Source organism: Cygnus olor, chromosome 2 (genome assembly GCF_009769625.2).
Source record: "Cygnus olor isolate bCygOlo1 chromosome 2, bCygOlo1.pri.v2, whole genome shotgun sequence".
NCBI lineage: Eukaryota > Metazoa > Chordata > Aves > Anseriformes > Anatidae > Cygnus > Cygnus olor.
In genome coordinates, this window is record NC_049170.1 from 120,472,221 (window position 1) to 120,495,023 (window position 22,803).

The 22,803-nt window shown below is 41.4% G+C and overlaps 1 protein-coding gene across 2 annotated transcripts; it reads right to left on the reverse strand.

Moving 5' to 3' along the window:
- Nucleotides 1-6,931: 6,931 nt before the first annotated feature.
- Nucleotides 6,932-11,674, reverse strand: PENK (proenkephalin). 2 transcript variants are annotated; one of them, XM_040545585.1, is made up of 3 exons: nt 11,450-11,674; nt 10,615-10,756; nt 6,932-7,905 (listed from the first exon to the last, which is right to left on the reverse strand). In XM_040545585.1, exons 2-3 carry the CDS (start codon nt 10,750-10,752, stop codon nt 7,240-7,242), a joined length of 804 nt encoding a protein of 267 aa, XP_040401519.1. In that variant the 5' UTR covers nt 10,753-10,756; nt 11,450-11,674; the 3' UTR covers nt 6,932-7,239. The 2 variants fall into 2 exon arrangements, with proteins under 2 accessions (XP_040401519.1, XP_040401520.1); XM_040545586.1 differs by having other exon boundaries at nt 11,446-11,648.
- Between the last annotated feature and the right edge of the window lie 11,129 nt (nt 11,675-22,803).

Sequence of the window (22,803 nt, forward strand, 5' to 3'; positions counted from 1 at the left end):
AACAAAAAACAGAAAGCTTGGAGACAGGCAGGCTTAGGCAAATGAGCAGAGGACAAATTATGAAGTTTGCTCTTGTATATAGGCAGGTCTAAAACTGGCACTGCTTCCGAGGATGAAATAACCATATTCCTCAGGAGGAGAAGCTGGGGAGGAGAATGATGTCTTTTGTAAGTTAGTCAGACACACAGAGTCTTTTCTTATGTAGTCTGGCTAGTTCTTTTTGTCAAATAGTATACCCTGCCACCCGATTAATTGAAAAGACTGAAATTATTTATGACTATGGAACTACAACTACATATTCTTTTTTCTCTTTAATCCTTTGTAGCTCAGACAATAAGCAACTGGGCTATTTCATTTGCATTGGTTGTTTCTTTGCACGTGGGTATAATGTGCACTTGAACGTACTCCTGAATAATTTGTCCTTCTTTTTGTATACTGAAAAAATGAGTTCTTATATTAGTGGCATTACTGCTGAGGACTACAGAAGTGGGTTCTCTGATCTTGTAGAGCCTGACTGAACAGTACCCAGTGTCACTGTGCTGCTGCATAGTCTACCAGGGATGGCTAGAGGGAGGGAAACCCAGTTTTCCTGCTCAGGAAGGACTTTCATTTTGAGATCAGGGACTCTGAGCTGGATTCTGAACTCCAACAGCAGTGAGATAGCAGAAGGCAAAGGGGATGTGCTGATGGATGTCTGAACGCTTAGGGAGACAGACTGCTATGTTTTATAGTAGTTGGAACTTTCTCAAGGCATGACTCGATGCATCTAATGAACTTTAACAACCAAATAGTCTGAAAATCAACAAACAAAGAATAATGATGCCAGGAAGCAGCGCAACTAGGAGACCAGAACAACTGGAGTGTACTAACACTGCCAGAGAACCGCAGGCAAACTCAAAGCTGTTCAGTAATTTGAGGGACAGATGTCTTCAGTAGCGAGGGATATTAGTCTGAAAATTATTTCCTTTAAGTATTTCTCTTTACCTACTGCTATGCCTGTTTATTTTGCCTAGGGTTAAGGTTAGTTAGTGACTTAACTGCTCTTTTCATTAAGATATTGAGAAAACTGATGATGGTATTCACATTAATTGAACAGGGTAGAGAAGCAGATACATCAGCATGATGCTGCGTCTTTTGTCCAGACCTCACCAGGGAATTTAACCTCTTGAGGGCTCACAAGGACTGATGTCAGGGCAATGAAGGTACCTGTATGTTTGAAAGGTGTTGACAGAACCTATGAGCTGTGAATGGTCATAGTGCTGTGAACAGATCTGTTTTATGCCATTCTGATAAAACTCCTTGAGTTTGAGGGGTCACTGAATAATTCAGAGGGAGAAGCTACCACTACTGAACCTCTTAATCTAGTCCAAGAACCCCACTCAAGGAATTCTGGTCTCTGTTGCTATGGTGAAACTCAGTATGCTGGATATCTGGGAGTGGAACGTCTCCCATAGCTCAGCTCTGTGTATCCACAACTCAGTGGGAAAAATTTAAATATTGCATAGGCTCCCATAAAAGTTCTTTACTTTGGCTGGTTTCCACTGCTTACGTTCAGATGGAAGCTGACAGCTTTTTTTTTTTTCTTTCTTTTTTTTTTTATTTTTTTTTCTGGCTGACAGGAAAAGAATGAGTTAATCACTTTCTGAGAATGACTTTGTCGCATTAACTGTGTCATTAGCTGTCACAGCATGACAGCTATGCCATATTAACAAAAAATACAATAAAAAAAATCTGCTGCTGAATATTTTTCTAGCTGGAGAAATGTGGTGCAGTTGAAATTTCAGCTGTTTTCCACCCTTGTCAGGTAGTTATTTGCAGAGATGAAAATGGGAATGTGGAGAAATGTGAAAGGCCTACTGGAAAACCCATTTGAACTGCAGGTCATGATTGAAATATCCTGTTGTATGTATTCTAAGAAAAGCTTATATGGCTTATCTTACTCAACTGCTTTTATGAGAGAAATTCGCCTATTATTTAGACTGTTGCTGCAATTGTCTTCTGCTGATGAGAGAAAGAAAAGCATTACCCAAATAACTGTTTTAGAATATTTTCCAGAAACATTAAATCTATGAGTTAGGATGCAGGTTCCCATCGGAGTCTAGGAACAGTTTTCATAATTCAGTAAGCTGTAGTTTTAGGAGGACTGGAATCATGATGAGCTGTGGTCAGAGGTCTGCACACAGTCCTCACTGCAGGCTTGGAGTGTAAGTCATTGCATACATTTTAATTTACTAGGAAAATAAATGGTTGTAGGATCTTCTGGAAACTGTCACTATGAGGCTGGAGAAGCCCATGTCAAGAAAGAGAGTAATGGCAGAAAGGCAAGAGGCAAAGATCATGTATATCCTTGTACACTTACAAGTGTGGATACCTACAAGAAGGTTTAGCACTCATAATCTACGTGTAATCTACGTATGCCAGCCTTCTCCTTAAGGAAGCAGTGTAGTGCAGTGCTTTTAGCAAAGCATTTAGCATAGTGATGTGCTTTTGTGTTAACCCTGCAAGATTTCATCATGTGGTTTCAGCAGGGATTACAGTAAATGCTCAATTTAGGTAAAGTCACAATCTAATTAAACAAATTCAGTCGAAATCCCTGCTGGGCCCGTAAAGATTTCTCTGTCAAATATCTCTAAGCAATTTTGTTTTCTATAGCAACAGTTAATTGGATATGCTACTGTCAGTGTGCTTTAAATGAGGCTGATGGGATTAGTAATTGAATGCTCGGATTAATGATTTACAGCAGGCTTTGCTACCCTGTTCGTTGTTTACATCAAGGCTCATGATAGCTCCCTACCCTGAGGAGGCAAGTGGAGTAGTGAACTATAACTGCAATTAAGTTATGATACTGTGATATACAGTTATTATACAGATATGATGTAGCCCATTCTTCTTGGTATGTGTAACTATTTTTAGTGCTGTGGGCAGCAAAAGTTTGTGATCAAAATATTAGAAGCAGAAAACCTGAAAACAGCCGCATAGCCTCCATATTTAGGATCTGGAACTGGAGGTCTCGGTCCTTTTCCAGCTACATGTATGCAATTCTTTTTATGGTTTTGGTCAGAAAGCAAACATCAGCATTGTGGGTGGCGTAATTGCAGCCAAGGCTGTGTGTGGACACAGGTGTTTCTACAAGAGGTGGTAGGCCTGCAGAAAAAAAGCGGAGAAAACTCACTCAGTGCATTGTCCAAGTGGCTGCTCTTGGAGAAAAAGAACAGACTGCAAAGCTTGGTCGGGTAGAAGGATCTCTTCGGGAATGGTTGAATCATCAGTCTTCGTGGTCTTCATGAGTCTTCTTCCATTAAGATTCCACTTGTTTCAAAAGGCGAGAAACGTGGTTTGCTCCTTGGAGTTGTCCCAGAATGCCGCTGTAAATTAGATGGGTTTTGGGGCCAGCTAACTTGTGCCAGGAATTTCTTAATTCTCAAGGCAACCTAGGATCGGGAATCGTAACTATTTATTTGTCTTTTAATTTGGGATGCTCTTTTTGGCATAAGAAGGGATCTGGCTGTTTGTTGTCCAGCTGAGCTCTGCAGTACTTGAGGAAGAAGGCTGTAAAGAAAACTTTCTGTGGTGCTGAGATGTTTACACGAACTGGAGAGCTGCACTATGAATTCGTCATTCTGCCTTACACATAGGCCTCCAAAGTCGTCCTTAATGACAGAGAGGCCCTTATACACCGTACATTGAACAGTTTGGTTCTTGTTAAATTAAGTCCACTTCAGAAATAAAATGAGCCAGTGCATATTTAGAGTCTATACTGAACACAGATTAATAATATTTATTTCAGTTTATTAAATTAGAATATGTTTCTGTTCTTATAAAGATTCTATCTGGGGAAACATTATCTAAAACAGTTAACATTTATGCTATAATTACTTGTAGTTATGAAATGATTATAAACAATTATAAGTAAAATATTATACTTATACAAAGTAATTATTATAATAATAATTTATAGTTATTTATATTTATTGTGAATCATACTACATATTAAGTATAATTTAACAAAAATATACAGGAAATTTAAAATTATGCTCTCCATATTTCATCTGATAGAATAGTTCATCTGAGAATGCAGGAATGGCACTGTGACCTTTTCTCATTACCTCAAGATTTAAGCTTAGGTTTTAAGGCAGAGGTCCAGCTGCATGCAGTTTTGTATTCAGAAACCATTCTATGCATCAGCATCTCTCTCTGTCATGATCGGTTCCCATATGTGAACTGCATTTTGGTTCAGGAAATCATTTTTTTTTCTTCTTTCTTCTAAGTAGTTCCTATGAAAAAGTCCAACTCATCCTTACCTAGACTATCTTTTTCTTTCTTTTGTTCCTAATGCAAAGGCATTCATCTCTTTGATGGGTCTTGAACCTTCCACCATTCATTGTTCCTATCCAGTTTTTGTTACACTTGGTATTCAGACCACTGGTACCATATATGATTTAACTCTGGAATACTGGCTGCCATATAAAGATGCCAAGAAAGATGATAAAAGCCATGGAAAGGAAATGTAGAATCTGGATTTTGGTCTCAGGGTGACATTTATTCCTTGAGAATATTTTTGCAATTAATTTTCTTTTCAGACATCGGGCTTTCCTCTTTTCCACTTTTTATTCAATAAAGCAATACAGCTGTCTGAATAATCTGAAGAAGTGACAGTTCTAGGAATGTACTGTAAGAGGAAAATTACGGGACACTTTGAGAACTTGGACCAAGCGTGAGACCTTTAAACCCTTTTTCATCTCCCAGCCCTGCAGACCTAATCTTTAGCCTATGTTTAGACTCATGATTTAGTAAAGTGGACGTCAGGGAACCTTGCTTGATTTACTGGAACATTTTGAGCTGATTTCATCTGACATGCTAATTACTGAGAATGTTAGGACACTTCAGTGTTAGAGAGCCTCTAAGTGATGGCATAACTGAAAGTCCTAAGATAAGAAATTCCATGACAGCAGAAGAATTTAGATTGTATTCTAATTTCACATTTTTTTTAGTTATACTTATTTAAAAGAAAAATAGTGTCTGACTGAAAAGGTTTTAGATTATAATAGAAGGAATGAAGACCATTCAGTTTTGCTGTTTTATTCAGGGAATTAGAGTCTTGTCCCCCTCCCATGTACATTGCCACCTGCCTGTTCAACCTTGGAAGAGACATATTCCACCCATTTGCTTGCCCTCACTCCTTTTGGGCTGCATTCGTATATCCCCGTTAGATGTACTTAGTATCAAGTACTTTTTTACTATATACATTGGTATAAACTGGAAGGTTTAGATCAAAACACTTCTTTCTGTAAGGTACATACTAGGTCACTAGGATTTTGGGATTTTTATTCCTTATTAAATCACAACATTGCTAGCTATGAAGGATAGGTGACAACAACTGGTAAACCTTTTGCATCATCAAAGGAGTGCAACAGGACTCATTTTAATTAAAGTCTGGCAAGGGCCTTTCTCCGGCTAAATTAGAAAGAAGAGAGTTTTGGGGAGAAATGAATAAATGTTGAAAGACCAGAGTGTGGGAAAAACTCTCCAGAAAGGTGATAGGGAACACAAATGAACCCTGAGAAGGACATGGGGCACCTGTATCTTTTTCCCTTTAAAATTTGGTGTCGTCAGTGTGTGCAGCAGGAACAGGAAAATGGATGCCATGGTTTTTACTGAAGGAAAAGGAACACCTTGCAGTTTATCAACTCTTCAGCAGGATTTTGGCCACTTCAGACAACCTCTATCATCCTCTGAAGGCCAAGACAAAAACTAGTTGTACATGATTAGGCTTTTAAGTGTGCATTTAAACAACTAACTTTTAATTTAAAAGTACTGAGCACCCAGAAGACCCCACTGACTTGAAATTAGAGAAAAGTCAGACCCTTAAGCTGCCCTTTGTGTCAATAGTTGTTACTGTGCAAATCTGAGATACAGATACTGAATCCAGAGCCACGGGTGGTTTTAGGCATCTAGCTCCCATAAACTATTTCAGTAATAATCAGATATCTAAACAGCTTTGAAGATTTTGACTGCAGAAATTTTTAAGTATAAGACTTGTGGTTTTAAAAATCTTGGTCATATGTCCTGAAATTATTCAGTGCCAGTGGCCAAAGAGTTTTTTGCTATGTTATTGCAAGTGTGAAGTAATTAGTAGCAGTAGGTGGGAGAAAAGTGCTCGTACACCTGATCTAGGAAGCTGAGGAGATAGTCAGGCAGAATTATACAAAGACGCGTACATGGGGATGGGATCTGCCCTTCGATGTTATCTGCTGCCTATGTAAATGCCAAAAGATCTATAGCATCAGTGATGGGTTTTCCATTTGCTCTCCGATTTACTTATACTGCTTTCATTTGAAATAGAAAAGACTGACCAGCAGTTTCCCATATTTCAGTAGTGCCTAAGTGCTTTTTGTCAGCTGAGGAATCAAACAGAAAGCTCCTCCACAGAAAATCATTTGTCAGGTGTTCTGTAAAATCAGATTTTTGGAAAAAAAATGCAGTTTTTGATCATGTTTATTTTGCATAAATTCACTTACTGCTTTTTGAGTTAGTGTTTACAACTTAAAGGCCAAATGTACAATCCTATATTGGATAAGAGATGTAACTAAATAGATGTGGCATTGTATTATGCACTGGATAATTTTTTTTAGATCTTTAAGTCAAAGATTTTTATGAACTGTTTTTGCGTGAAATGGTTAAGCACAGTAGATTCAGCTAATTGGTTAAAATGAGAGCAGTTAGAGCAAATCCAATTATGTCCCCTTTAGAGCACGTTTATTGTTGCTCTATTCTAAGGATCTGAGAAAACTGAGACAAAAATTTGTTTCAGCTGTTGTGTGTGCAGTACAAATTCTGTAATTATAGAAAAGAGGTTGGCATTACTCTGCTTAGTGTTAAGAAAAATTCATATTATGTTTGATTAAATAACAGGAAAAAAGCACTTCAGAAGTTATGCATTAGGATGAAGAATTTATTATATATACAGTTAAGCAATTCTACTGTAGATGTACTTCCTGATTAAAGAAAATGAATACAGTAATCAAAATAGCATGGTAACTACAATACAGACTGAAACTTGACTAAAACAGAAGTTAGCTATTTGACTTGAAAGAACACAGGACCTGGAACAACAGATCGCAGGTTGCATCATTAACCAGGACAGTAAAAAACTGTACAGTACAAGCAACACGTTACAATAAGTTATGACCAATAAGGCAGTCTCTCTCATTTCGGACAAAAGGGATAAAGGGAAAGATATTAAAATCTCATAAATCCACCATATCTCTTTTCCATCTCTGGGACCTCTTTGGAATAAGTTTCCCCATCTTCTTCTGAAGGGAGAATGGAGTCGGCGAAGCGCTTAAGAAACCCACCATACCGTTTCTGGTAATCCAGCCACCACTCTGGCCTGCCCACTCTTCTCATGAAGCCACCGTATCTCTTTTGCAGCTCTTTGGCTTCATCTTCCAGTTCTGGGCTGCGCTTTATGCTTCTCATGAAACCTCCGTACCTTTTGTTGATGTCTCCATCATTTTCACTTATTTCTCGGTAATGCCCCGCTTCAGGGTTATCCCCTGTTCCTAAAAGCTCTTTCAGCAGGTCAGAGGAATTAGCCAGGGCATCGTCATCTGAGTCTTTCTTCATGAACCCTCCATACCTCTTAGCCAGGATCTCTCCTCCATTAGCTTCATCCTCTGGTTCTACCCGATAGAGCTCATCCATTTTCTTCATGAACCCCCCGTATCTTTTCATGAAGCCTCCATACTTCTTTGCAAGCAAATGGTTCTCGTCCAGCTCTTTCTTGTCTCCTGGAGCAACGCTGCCATCCTCAGAAAGGTCCAGCTTTGTCAGCTGCAGGAGCTCCTTGCAGGTCTCCCAGGCCTTGGCAGAAGGCAGCTTTCCTTCACATTCTAGTGTACATGCCTGAAAAACGGATGGGGTTTGCTGAGAATGACTTGATAGCAACAAACACCTCACTGTCACCTTGTCATAGCTTTTCTTGCTTTTAAAAGGCCATGAGCGAGCCTCTCTCCGAGTGGCTTGGAAGGACAGCTCTTCAGGAAGGGCTGCTCTGAAGGCTTTCATATCCTTCTGCAAAGGACATGACATCTCCACTCTAAGAGAGAGAGTACCAGACCAGTTGGATCGTGGGTCTCGCATGGTAAGGCTGTCCCAATGATTCTGTTTCAAAGCAAGCTGTATGTACAGTTCCTGCACCTCCCTTACAGAAGGGTGCATTTTTATGAATGTTTCTATTTACTAATGGACAGTTAAAATCCAATTGTGGTTCATTTCATAAGGAGTGTGTGGAAGTGTATGCAATCTTCATCATTAAAAGTAACATTCAGAAATTTCAGGAACAAAGCCACTTAGAACTAATAAAACAGCATCATAGTTGCAAAGAAGCCAGCTGCATTGTATACTGTGCTGCTTGGTATCTTCAACACACTGCATAGCTCTGAAGGCTGTATTTCTGTCTATTAGAATTTGATTTAGTTTATGGAGCACATCTTTTAAATGTGTACCAATTCAAATGTAGAAATACAGACTTCCTTGGGCAGCTCAAACTTCAGATTTTGCTAGTTTGACTTACAAAGCAGTGATCATCAGGAAGAGGGAAAAAATCCCAAGCTGTGTTGCTTCTGACGGGGAAAAAAAATTACTGAGGCTAAGACAAAAAAGCTGTCAACACCTGTATGCATATCATATAACCTGTCAATATTAGCATACATATTAGCTACTATCTCTTTTGTGTTGGGAGATTTACCCCTTGTGAAACCAAACTCTTCATCTGCAAAAAGGTGAATCCAATATTTTTAGTTCTTTGCCACAGTTTTCGTGTAAAAAAAATAATTAAAAAGAAATCACCAATATTTTTAGTAATAGAAACAGTTATTTTGCCTATGGATGATGACTTCTAAGGATCTCAGTATACTTTAAAAGTGTGAAACGAAATCTCAGCATAATTCTCTTAATAGTTAGCTGACCAGCTCACTACCTCTGGCCTTACCTGTCTGTTGAGCTGTTTTATTCTCAGAAATTTACATACAGTTTTTTATATGATCACAAGAAAATTACATGGATTTATGTACTTTGCAACACAATAATTTACTTTAACAGGTACTACATACTTATTGCTATATACTGTAGTTATGCAATAAAGAGAATTTGGTCTCAGCTTCAGCTTGACTGAAATTGCTCCAAGTCAAAGCAAAACCACGTCTTTCCCTTGTTCTTCCCTTCTCAGTTAGTTTAAATAGCATATTGCGAAGTGAACATATGCCATCTTGTGTGTATAAATGACCAGGTTATATCTTACAGATACAACATGATAATACCGGTTCTGATATTACTAGATGCTAGTGTCTGGAAACATTTGTTTCCAGAAACTGTTTGTACCCGTATAAGAAATATATGTTATGGCACATTGCTTCTTTCCCCATTTCAACTAATAAGTGTTGTCATTGAGTGGAACTTTAATTATTTCTTGAACAATTACTGAAGGGTATGCAAGAGACACTATAGACAACCGAAAAAAGCACACAGCCCTCCCTCCAAAAGGGCAGATTACCACCTTTTTTTTTTCTTTTTCATGGTTAATGTTAAAGCTAAAGTTTGATTGAAAGCTTGAAGGATTAAGTATAGGTATACAGAACCTCTTTTGGACTGTTGGCCAGCCACCCTAAGAATATTGCTGTTATAAACCTGCTGTGGTTAGCAGCAAGTCTTTGCTTTAGACTAAGCAGAAATACTTGGTGACTCCTAATCCTGCACAGAATAGGTTCAGTCCTTCCTTTTTCTTTTGCTTCCAAATAACCGATGACACCTTAGGAGGAAAACTTTCCTGAACGTCTGGCAGTGCTGAGAGCCTGATGCCTCAGCATCGCCTCTATTTGAGGTCAGGAACTGCAGGAACCGCTGGCTGAGGACTTGGCAGCCCAAGTTCCTGCGTTCCGCAGGGGGGTCTGAGGGACCCCAGCCCATCACTAATCCCGATGCTTAAATTTCGAGTTGAGTTGGCTCTGTGAATATGCCATTTAATCATTTCAATATCATTAAAAGTACGGATTAAGAAGGAAAACCAACACCCTGCGTTCTGTTTTTTGACATGATTTACCTCGGGAGAGGCTGCAGTGTCAGAGACTTTTTTACAGGCATATTCCTAATTGCACAGCAGCACCGGGAGGGAGAGCAGCAGGAGCTGTTCGATTTGGGCTTGAACCTCACTTTTCGCCAGATTTCGGCCAAGTTTCCAGGCACAGCCGCCAATGTCCATTTCGCTTTCAGGGCCCCCGGGGGCGCGCTGTGCCGGCTGTGCCCCGCTCCCCTCGCCCACGGCAAGGGCCGAGCAAAGGCGGGGGGCACGGAGGGTCCCGGCGGAGCTGCCCTCCGGCCACAATTCCCTTTCCCCTTCAGTTTTCACTCGACTTTCTCCTCTCTCCCCCCCGGGGTGGGGGGGTGTCCCCTCCAAACAGCGCCGGGCTGGGGGCTCTCTGCGGTGCTCTCTCCCCCCTTCAAAACCCATCCGCGTCCCCACTGTGTCTTATTTTTCCCCTTCTCTCGGTCCGCTGTCCCCCAGAAAGGGGACGCTGGACGGGAGGGGGGTCGATGCCGGCCCCCCCGGCGCCTTACCAGCGGGTGGATGTCCGCGCGGGGCCCCAGGCGGTACGCGCAGGTCGCGCACTCGCGGCCGCAGTCGGCCCGCACCCGCGGGAGCAGGCAGGTGCTGAGCGCCAGCAGCGAGCAGCCGAGCCGCAGGAGCAACGCCATGGGGCTGCGGGAAGGAGAGAGAGAGGCAGAGAGAGAGGTCAGACGGCAGCCCCCCCCCCCCCCCCCCCCCCCCTCCTTTCATCCCCCCAAACCCCCGGGACGCTGTGACTGGAGGGGGAGCGGAGCCGCCCCCACCCTAAGCTCCCGTCCTGGGCAGCGGTCGTCCCGAAATGCTACATCCGAAATGCTGTGTCCTGAAATGCTCCGTCCCAAAACGCCCCGTCCCAAAATACTCCATCCCGGAGCGCTCCATCCCAAACGCCCCATCCCAAAGTGCTCTATCCCAAATCGATCCATCCCAAACGCTCCATCCCAAATGCTCCATCCCCAAACGCTCTGTCCCAGATGCTCCATCCCAAATGCTCCATCCCCAAACACCCCGTCCCAAACCGCTCCGTCCCAAAACGCTCCGTCCCAAAATACTCCATCCCGGAGCGCTCCATCCCAAAACACTCCGTCCCAAATGCTCCATCCCGGACCTCTCCATCCCGAAATGCTCCATCCTAAAACACTCCATACTAAAACTCCCCATCCCAAAATGCCCCATCCCAAATGCTGCATCCCAAAGCGGTCCGTCCCAAACCACTCCATCCCAAACCTCCCCGTCCCACCCCGGCCGCCCAGCCCCAGCCTCATCTCCCGTCTCCGGAGCACAAAGCCACCGGTGCGGCGGGTCCCCCCCCGCCGGCTCACTCACGCACTGCCTCCCCTCGGGGCTCCGGGCGGGTTTTTGAGCCTTGCTGCGGTGCCGGCGTCGGATCCGCAGCCCTTTTATAGCGGGGCTGGGCAGCCTGCGCCCCCGGAGAGAGACTCCGCGCTGGGGACGGGGAGGGGGGCACCGAGGACGGCCTCGGTGAGCGCCGGGGGGGCGCCGAGCGGCTGCGGGCGGCGGCACTTTATAATTAGGGAACGCGGGCAGAGCGCGGCCTCCCCCAATCGCCGCCGGGCTCCCGCTGACGCAGCCCCTACGACATCCCCCCCAGACCCCCCCGATGTCCTGCACCCCCCCGTCGGGGGCTCCGAGGGGGCGGGAGGGGTGCCCGTGCCCGTGCCCGGCCCCGTAAGGCGCCCACGGGGAGGTTTTTTTGGGGGGGCTGAGGCATCGGAGTGAGTCATGCCGCACCCCTGGGGGTCGGTGAGGTGGGTTTTAGTGGGGTCTGTGCAAGGGTCTTGGTTGTAAAACGTTGGGATTTCCTAAGCATGGACAGCTTCGCCCTATTTGCACGGTTTTAGTGACTGGGAAGGCACGTTTATGAGCACAACGCGCAGAGGCACAACCCCGAAAGGTCCCCAGCCCCAGCAGCTGGGACATCGCTGCCCTGCTCGGGTGGGAACCGGCCTCGGGCAGTGATGCTGATCCCTGTCATCCCCCCTGATCCCTGACGTCCCCCCTATACAGGGGCTCTGCCCCAGCAGTACTAAGCTGTGGTTCATTTCCAGCCCCAAATTATTTGCAGCTGGTTTATACATATTTGTTTTTCTTTCAGACAGGATTTTGTCCCTTCATGGTGTTTTTCTGTCTGATCGTTTCCCTTCTCAGCCCTCTTTTTGCTCTAGTCACCAGGCTGTGCTCTGCAGCTTTCTGCTTCGAGGTAGACCCTTACCCAGTAAATGTTCTCCCCAGCATTTGCTGTACTTTGAATTCATCATTTCTGAGCATGAGTGATGGGACCTGTGCACAGCCTGGTGAAAGGAATTTCATTAGGACGTTAATACATAGTCATCCCCACCGGAGGAGGAAGACACCTCAACTTGTGCCTCCCTAGATCTCATTTGTCTTTCCTAACACTGCAGCACAGTGATGCCACACAGTCCTCTGGGTCTGAGATACAGCCAGGTCTTCATCCTTCAGGACTAACACGAGATCTAGTGCCATTACCGGATGGAAATTGTGCCTTCTGCCACCTGTTAGTCTTTACATCAGATATTTGACTCAGATTAAGGAGACTCACACGGACGCATGGAGTGCCAGAAATACATCCCTTCACAGCAAAGACATAGCTCTTGCATGTACCCAGGGTGTGTGAGAAGAGAATGAGGCCCTCTGTTTCCCCAGTGATATCAGCCAACTTTGAAAGCGAACTCTCAAGAGACGAGGTAGACTTTTTAAAAATTGCCCCACTGGGTATATTTGTAGTTGCATCTGGAGCAACAAGCCAATTGCCAGGCCACTGAGTAAGCAGGCAGGCTGTAAAGCTTGTTCCTAGCCAGCCTCCTGGTGGGAAGGCACATCTCGGCCTCCTGACTCTTGCCTGGGTAAGGGTGAGATGGTTAGGGAGGCACTGACTAACACAGAAGTGACACATTCCATGCCTCTTTTGCTGTAAGGATGCTTTTTACCATTTTTTTAATTTTTTTTTTTTTTGGACATCATCAGATTAGTCCTCAGGATCAATTACTGGCACTCACTCACTGAACCCCAGCCCTGCTGTCATTTATGGGCACGCAATCTAACAGTCAGCATGGTGTGGTGGGACAGATAGCCCGATAGTCTCATGATTATTCCTTTTACAGTGTGCATCCCATGTCCCCGGGCTGACTGGCTCCTCTTTTCATAGCTATGCATGCAAGCATCCATGCTCAGCCTGCCCACTCAGCTACTCAGTCTGCCTTGTCCTTCATTATGCCATTTAATGCCACTGATTGTGTTTAATCTGGTCGTGATGAAAACCCAGGCAATGCCGGAACCTCACTGTGTACAGAGGTGCGGATAATCCCTGCAGATAATGTGCAGACCTGAGCAGCAAAAGAGACAGGGTGAAGAAGGAGTAAAAAATATAAATGGACCAAATAAAGGGCATCTAAATTTTGTGTAGAAGAGGAGTAATGGAGAGGGTTGTTTTATAGTGGATAAGTGTTACAGCTTCTGGGTGGGGACCAGGGAAGAGTAAAAGAGAGAAAAAGATTGGGTGTGAAATGCACAGATGCAAAGAGACTGCATGGAGTAGAGGAGTGGTAAGTGGGCACTGCCAGCACTGGGCAGAAATACAACCATGGCTGCTGGATGTGCTAAAGATATCCAGCACTCCTTGGTTCATCCGCTTCTTCGGGTCTTATGCTCCTTGAATCTTTGGCTGGTTCCTCCCTATATCTGGTCCTCATCCTGAGTCCTTATGGATGTGGTTATATGAGAGACTTCTTTGCAGAGAGAGGATAAAAGCAGGAGAGAATTTGGACTATTTGGACAAAAGACTACAGGGCAAAAACTACATAAAAATTGCTCGCTGTAGGAGCAGGGGATAATATTTCCTCAACAACAGCAGACTGAGAAACAAAGAAATAAAGAGGCATAAAAAGAAAGAGAACACTTTTCACAGCAGTGATGATGATGACTTGTTGCTCCCTACTAACCTGGTAATAACAGTGTCCTGGAGCTGATAAAAACTTTGGCATTTATAAAATCCAGAATTACCCCAGACACCAGCAGCTTTTTTCTGCTGTCGAGATATACCACACAAAAACAAACTGTGTTACAGGAGTGCTTGAAGCACCTCGGGACCTGTCCTAAATCTTGTCCAGACACCCAGACTTTAGCTAGGAAAAGGTGAAAGGAAGAAGAAATCATAATTTTGCCAATAGAGAAGTGAAGCACGTAACCTGAATCACTTTACAAAGTCATGCCAAAAGTGAGCATCGGAGTTAGAAACTGAAATTCTCTTGAATTTCACGTCAGTATCTTTACTGTGGGAACAGATTTATTTTCCAAACTATACTCATCATGCTAATCGAGCTGCTTCAGAATCATTAAATGAAGATAGATTTACGGAAATATGAAATAAGCATGCTGTTAGCAGCCCTAGGAGCCCTTCTCATAACGCAGAGCCTTTCTGATAGAATCAAAATGAGGATCGGGAAACAGAAAACAGCATGTTATGTTGATTATTTTCTTCAGCTCAGTGCAAAAGGTCACAGCGTTTCTTAAGACCAAACAGTCAGGTTCCATTTAGCTCATTCAAATGGATTTAATTTTTGATGGGAACATATATGTAGCTGATATCAGTGTCAAGAAAGGATTTGCAGATCAACCCTCTTATACCAAACTTAGCAATAAAGTCATTTATAGACCTATGGACACAAGGTATGCATTGCTACTTTTAAAATATCTTTATTAAATTAAGCCTAAAGTAAGCAGAGATGAATTGTAATAGGGAGAGATACTCAATGTACAGTTGGTATGGTGTTGCCCAAAATGTACCTTTACAGGACAGAGATGATCCAGTGCTTCCCATATCTCTCTTAATATATATGTATACGTATCGTCTGAGATATGAAGAAACAAGGAATATATCAGTGATGCAGACAATTCTGCTCATAGCTATTGAAGACAATCTTGTATGAAGAACAGGGTTGCTGGTATCATCTCAGACAAAGCTGGATCTTCTTAATCATGTTTTTACCTTTGAACAAACTGCACCCTTTCTGGAAGGCAAAACCATGCAGTGATCTTGTTGCAATCAGGAGATGTTTCCACTGATGTAACACCAACAACTTCTGGTCTTATCTCATGGCTGATGCCACTCAGTCTTCTAAGGGGGGAGGAGGTTTCACACTACTTTTTCAGAGTGAAATTAAGATCTTGACATGCATTCAGTGTCAGCATATGACAAATATAACTTTTGGTGCATTTATTTGTTTTGTGCAGTTCTCTGAGACAAGATAAGAACAAGGCAGAGAAGTTTATACCATTCTGTGGAGACGTAAGGAGCTTCACTTTAACGTGCTCCTCTGTTGCTCATGGGCACACGAGGATGTGCACTCCAAGATACCTGAAATTTGGCCTGAACTACAGTAAGTAGCGTGTGCTGCATTAAATGGAACAAACTGTACAAAATCTATATTCGTTATAAAAGCATTATGTTGCTCATATCCACAGAGGCCACGGGATGGGTATCTGCAATGAAAAAAGAAGGAAACAGGTTGCTCAGTAGCAAAATACATTGTGATGGAATCCAGGCACAGTGATTATTATTTAAAACAATAACTACTCCACATGAGTGGAGTGATTTATCCTCATTTTTTTAATTTAGAAAACTCATCCATGAATTACTAAGGAAGTATTAGATTCCATCTATGAAAAGGATTGTGGTGTCTAGTGTGTATGTAGAAGGATTAGCTGAAAATTGTAAATGAGAGATTTTGATCACTTTAGTCATATTAAGAAAAACAAACAAGCAGAGCCTAAATGATACATTTGGAGTGCGAGCTTGAACTGTTTTCCCATTATTCACATTCATACAACAGAATTTTGGAGCTTTTTCCCCATTTCCAGTCTCACATTCTCACTGCTAGTATTTTATTGCCCAGTTGGGGTGTGCTGTATTCACACTTTAGCACAGCGTTTGAAACAAGTTGCTTTTGTAGACAGGAGCTGTAACAAGAGCTGGACGCTTTGCCTGCAGGGCGGGTAAGGGCTGGCTGGATTTCTCGTGGCTCTCCTCCGGGGCACAGCTTGGTGCCGTGGGAGAGTCAGAGGTGACTTGAAATTCCTGTGTTTTGAGTGGCTCTGAAACACAATTTAAAATGATGTCAGTGGTTGCTGTGATTTCCAGCAGTCCAATGGGAGCGATTTAGAGCAGGACACTGAGTGCTCTCCTTTCTGCCCCTGCTGAGGCCTGCGTGCAGCCTCTCTTGCACCTCCTCAGGGGCCATGAAGGGAGCAGCAAGAGGACAAGTGTGTTCTCCCTCTTCTGCTCTTGCCCCGAAAGGATTCCCCGTAGGTGATGCTGATAACAAAGAGGGTCATACTTCATTTCGTTATACCTCTGCTAGGAATTCCTTCATCCACACTGGGAATCTGTCTTCCATATAGCCTGCTGTGGCTGTAGCTCTGAGCCCATATGCAAGCAGCATGGAGGTGCACATACCTTGGCCTAATGGTGGGTTGGACTCCTCAGATACAAAAACAACTTTGGTCATTTACAGTGGAGTTCTCCAGAGTAGCTACAGCCACAGTTGTAATCCCTGCAGCACTGAAAATGCTAAACAGATGATGTTCATGCAAAAAGGATGGAGTGGGGAAGGAGCATAAAGCACAGAGATCTCACAATCACCACATGAAATTTGCACCACTTTTCTTTTGATGTAAATCATTTTCAGCTGCTTTACATGGACTGGGTCTTCAGTTATGTCCCGAAAAATGTTCTCTGTGGGAAGGAAAGATGAGGTTTAAGTAATCAGGTTATGTAGCTAGGACAAGGAAGAAGATGCTGACATAAGAATACATCCTAAGATCATTTGAAAATGAAATAAGGAACAATATCATCATCACATTCTTTCATTTTACATCTATTTGAACTGTTTCGCTGTTGTTTGTACTTCTTTGCACTTTGTGTTTCTATTAAAAAAAAACAAACTAGAAATTGAACTGTGACCTTCCCCTTCTCAGTTTACCAGTCTATGTTCCTTTTCTTTGAAACTGCTTGTTTTATGCTTGAAAGCAATTTCATTTCATTTCATTTCATTTCATTTCATTTCAATTTTTCTTCTTCTACATAATTGAACACTCCAGAAACTAACAAGCCACCTTAGACAGCTGAGACTTTATTGCTTTTCCCGTAGAGAACTATTGAAAATATTCCATGAAAGCTGAAGCTGTGAATCTTGCTAGGTTTAACACAGGGATGGAATTTATGCAAAAGATGAGCATATCCTGGATAGTTTGGGAAGCAGAAGAGTTATATTGAGTGAACATGTGTAGAGACAGTGCATAGTAAAGAAAAATGAGAGATGTGGTAAGATGGTCTGATAATTTGGGGATGGCATAAAATCAGGGTGGTAACCACTGACAGTGTGGAGGTATGATACAAAGTTTGTTTGAGGTATGGAAGTGGTCAGAATGTCGTTGTCACACAGCTAACCATCAGTAGTTCTGCCAAAACCTTTCTGTGTCACCTGACATGATACTCTGAATTCACCACTTCCTTCTAATATAATGTAAATGCCATTGGTTACGATCTGATAATACCTTGCTTGGCAGCATTTTGCTAGACAAAGTAATTGACGCTTATAAGGAAATTTCATGGCCTTTGATCAAGTTTGAAGTATCAGGTATGGTGTTTATGCCGCTGGGACATGACTTCAATGGGAAATGTTTGTAACCTGACTTTAAACTTTTAACTTAGGGATTTGGACTACCTTTGGAGTGTTGCTTGTCTACGCTGATACCCTAGGATTTAATCAGTTGATATGTACAGATGTGTCTAAGATAAACAGACTGGTGTGTGCTAAGATTTCAGAAAAAGACATAGAATATAAAATAATCCAAATCTCACAATACTAAAACTATGTGTTTTAAGCAGAAATAAGTTGTACTTCCAACTATTTAACTGCAGAACCACTTTGGGTATAGAGAATGAGCACTGTAAGCAGAGTTCACGTCTGGAAGAGAGAAGAAAAATTGAGGCTAGGTTAAGATAGAATAGGGAAAGTCACAGTTTAGAAGATTTATGAGATTAGGCTAGTTTATGTCCTAAAACATTCCTCAAGTTGATTGTCTTGCTCTGTCTTTTCAGTTGTGGTGCTTATTCCTCCTTTCCCTACAGGCAACAGTGCTGCTCAGTGGCTAAGGCAGAATCTGCATCTACTTCCAAGACCATCCTACTAACAGGCTTGTCACCTCACCCAGACTTTCAGGGTGAGGTGGCTTTTTGATGGGACATTATGAGTAGAGTTAAATAATTCACTGAAATTGAGGATTACTCTTTTCAAAAATCCTGTTTCTGTGCTAAGAAATTGACTTGAATGCTCTGCTGTTTTCTTAGGGCAATACGTAAAACAACTCATTTGGCTAATCATCTTGTTTTTTATGATCAAAGTAGGCTGTCATTTCCAGAATATTTGGTATCAGTCTGGTATATGTTTTGTACTAAAATTGGATATAATGTGTGTGCCAATGGAGTGGTACTAGAAGTTTAAATGGCTTTCTGCATTGGTATTTTTCTGCTGGTTCATTTAATGTTGGTTTAGTTGTGAAAAGTGGTAAGATTGTTATTTGAAATATTGCAAAAATAAATATTAATGAATATCTTTAAAATCTAATGAACCAAAGAATGTGGCAAAGATGATTGGCATCTGTGTTGCCTGGTCGACTGATCAAAACACCACTCAAACCAGCAGAAGGAAGTGAGAAGCTTTCAAGGAGGTCAGGATGCTTCAGGGCAAGAGTGACTTATCTCCCGTCTGCCTGTTCAGATCTTGGCTTCAGCACTCTGGGAGAGAGCTGCATGCTGCTGCACGGCTGCTTTGCTTCCCTTTGAAGGGGGTTGTACAAAGTAATTCCCATATGTGGGAGCTGACTGTCATTTTGAGCCTTAGCTGTCATTTTTAGCCCTGTTTGTGCAGGACAGAAGTATACAGGGACACATGCCAGTGGTGGAGGTATCCCCAGGGGACCTATGTCATCTTTCCCCATTGACAGAATATGCAAGCTGGTTGCCTTCTAAATATCTCAGAAATGTCTTTTTTTTTTTTTTTTTGACAATTCTATGTTTTTGTTAAGACAACATACACTCTCTCACTGTGCTTTGCACCTGAGCTTCTGGTTCTTTATTCTGTTAAAACCATGCATGAACTCAAGAGCAGAGGTGCAGCTGGTATGTCCAACATAACCTGCACGCATGTAAACCTACTGAAAGGATCTGCAAAGTAAACTGACTGTAAATAAGTAAACTATAACTATGCATCAGTTAACTAGAACTGTAAATGTAAAGCTCAAAGTTAGAGCTCATGAGGAAAAATGTCAGACAATAGTACTTCATTAATTTCATTTCTGAGTTTTTCAAAATTAAGTGTTTGTGGAGACGGATTTTTTTTTTTTAGATAGATCATTAGATAGATACAGTTCAAGTGAATTCTGCTTTATTGTGTCTGAAGACTTATTTTCTTCTGAATGTTTGTTGGCCTCCAGGCTCTCCATGTCCAAGAAGGACCTCCCTGTCTTTGCATGCTGTGGGCCATGGCCAAATGAATATCTTCTCAGATTAGCTCTTAAGAGGAATGGAGCTGTCACAACTGACAACAGAGACAGGAGGAAGTATAAGCCACATCATGTTTTTCAGTTCTGCTAGTTATTTTGTTTTATGGTGAAAGTCTTCCATCCACCATCAGGTTTGGTTTGATACTGATGTTTGCGTTACCCTTTGTTGTGGGCAGTTGAAAGTTGCATATTCTGAACGTACAGTTGAGTCTGAGCAAATAATTATCAATACATTTTAATAAAAATGTGCTCCACGTGAATATAACTCAGTGTTTGAAATTAAATGTTGGTGCTCTGGGCCTGGTTTGTCTCCTTAGCTATGGCGGATCCCACCGACTACTTCTGAATCTCAGTGTTTTGAGTCAAAATCTCATCTTGCTTTCTGCCATAAGCTATATGCATTCTCTGCTAACGTTTATGGGAATGTATATTTTCTATTTTACTGCTCCAGAGTTTTCCATCAGAAAGTTATTCAAGATAAAGCTAATTCAAAACTAGTGGCTGGGAGACCCTTACTGGATTATCATAGTTCATGAGCTCATAAGGAGAACAATGAAAACAAAAGACAGGGCAATGCAGTGTTAATTTATTTGACATATGTGGCTTATGTATTTCTGAGAATATTTTGCAGTACAATACAGTAATTGTATGATTGTGTATCCATTCAGAAAAAGGGAACTATAACATGAGACATGGCAAATGTTCTGCTATTTAATCTTTCCAGCAAAATGGATTGAGAATAATGGAAATAGATTTAAGTTTTAATTTTTAAAGGATGAGTACATTTGAAATTTATCAGATGTGGATTAAATTGATTTCATTTATCATATATTACAATAAAAATGCTAAATTAAATATAAGTAGTATAGAGCAATATGAAGTTCAAAGAAACTTTACCTCTTAATAATATCTTAAGTTAGAAGTTTAATTAAAATACTACTTGGGGTTTCTGCACAAGCTTACCATTATGAATGTGCAGAATCCAGTAATGTCCATCAATGCACCTGCAGAAGTGAGCAGTCCCTGTATTTTTACAGGGTGAGAACCTTCTTGTCTTTTTCTCTGAAATAAAAAAAAATAATAAAATGGAATCTGATATTTTCAAATGCATTTTACAACACAAAAAGATTAAAGTAATGCAATTCCGTAAAACTCTTCACTTAACTTTTGCAGAGATTTATGTCTAATTTCTGTGTAGCTATATGGTATTCAGTTCCAGGAGGATGATTTAAAACAGAGTTTCAGTTTTAATCATGTACTCACTCCTTGATCATGTGAAAATACTCTTCACTTTGTTTAAATTGTGATTAGTATCTACTGAGCAGTTAGCTGAGTTATAAATTAGAACACAGAAAAGTTGTAGGGGAATAGAACCTGAAATGCAGTGATCTAAGGATGAAATAATTACTAATTTTATGGATCATTGCTTCATTAATATCAACTTAAAATAGAAAGCAATCACAGTATGTTACAGAAAAGAGACTCATGGCATTAGTACCCATGCTAATGTTTACCCTATGAGTTACTCTTCCTTTTTTGTTCCACCTGTTCTGAGAGGGAGGGAAGGATTACATGTAATTTACTGTGCTGAGCAATCTGGGCTTCTTAAGTAGCTTGGAAATACCAGCATTTACCTGTCTCTTCAGTAAAACAGCCCATGAAATCAGGAGAGATTTTCAGTGCCCAACCTTTCCCTGCCTGCCCAGAGCCTGTCCACCCTTCTTGTCTAATCTTACATAATCTTACGTAATTCCGACACTGAAAGTGTTGGATGGGGCTTTGAGCAATCTGGTCTAGTGGGAGTTGTCCCTGCCCATGGCAGGGGGTTTGAAATGAGGTGATCTTTAAGGTCCCTTCCAACTCAAACCATTCTGTGATTCAGTGGTTCTATGAATCTCTATATAAAACTTAAAATCCCGTGTCTTAGTCCCATGAGGAATAATTCGGTGGCCGAGGAGTACAGAGTGTCACCCTTTGGAAATTTAGTGCCAATATCTTGCTGCTCCAAATTTATGTAGCTACAGTGATACAATATTATGTATTCTAGATGAAGTTCAAAATTACTTTTCCTTGTCTGTGTGTCATGTACTCATGTTAATATTTTCCCAGTCTGCCAGTTTTTATGGCAGTGATCTTTTTAGTTACTATGCATCATTTGGTTTAATTCCATTACAGGGAATGGTTTCTAACTGCTTTATTATCAAGAGAAATAATTAAAAAAAGAAGATAAATGCATGATTGTAAGCAGTGACATTAAACTGAACTAACATTTGATGCACTTTTCAGGAAAGCCTTTTTATACAATGAAGTGCTTAGACTTTTATCCCAAATTAAGCTGCATGTAAATAAGTGGTGGTTCCCCTATTGCTTGATTAGTTTTATCCAGTTGATTTAGTTATGCAGTAGGGTATGGGAACAGTATATCAGTACAGTAATGATGTTTAGGAAAGGTCACTCCATCTCCTATTTCAAGGCTTCGATGCTTGTATATTTAAATGAAAATATATCAAAAATAAGTCTATAAATATCGATATACCAAAGAAAGATAAGGCTTGCAGACCTTGTTAATTCTGTTGGCCAAACTTATCTTAAAAGAATCAACAAAATTTGTTTTCTTTTAAAATTTCACACTTTTTTTTTTTTTTTGGGTCCATACTCTAACACTTCCCATCCATCTTATCCCTGCAAAGGCAGTATTTTCTATGTGCTTTAGGAACAAATGCATTCATCCATACAATTTCCTACAGAGCCCATGTAAACTGAATTTCTTCCTTCTTCATCAACCTTTATATATTTTCTGTGCATGTCATTCACTTCTTCTGTGTGATCGTACATGCTTTGAACTTCTCTGGTTTTGTTTTGTCTTTTTTTTTTTTCCATTTTCCTTTAAACAACTCTGGGAGGTGAGACTCACCTGAAGACCTGCTTCAGATTGCTAACCCTTTCAAGTGTGACCTTTACAGAAATTCGACATGTCTTTGTTATCTCACGTTTGTAGCTGATTTTGTAAGGACTACCCATTGCTTAAAGCCAAGATTGTGTGCGAGTAGTGTAAAGATCAGAACCTTATAATTCCT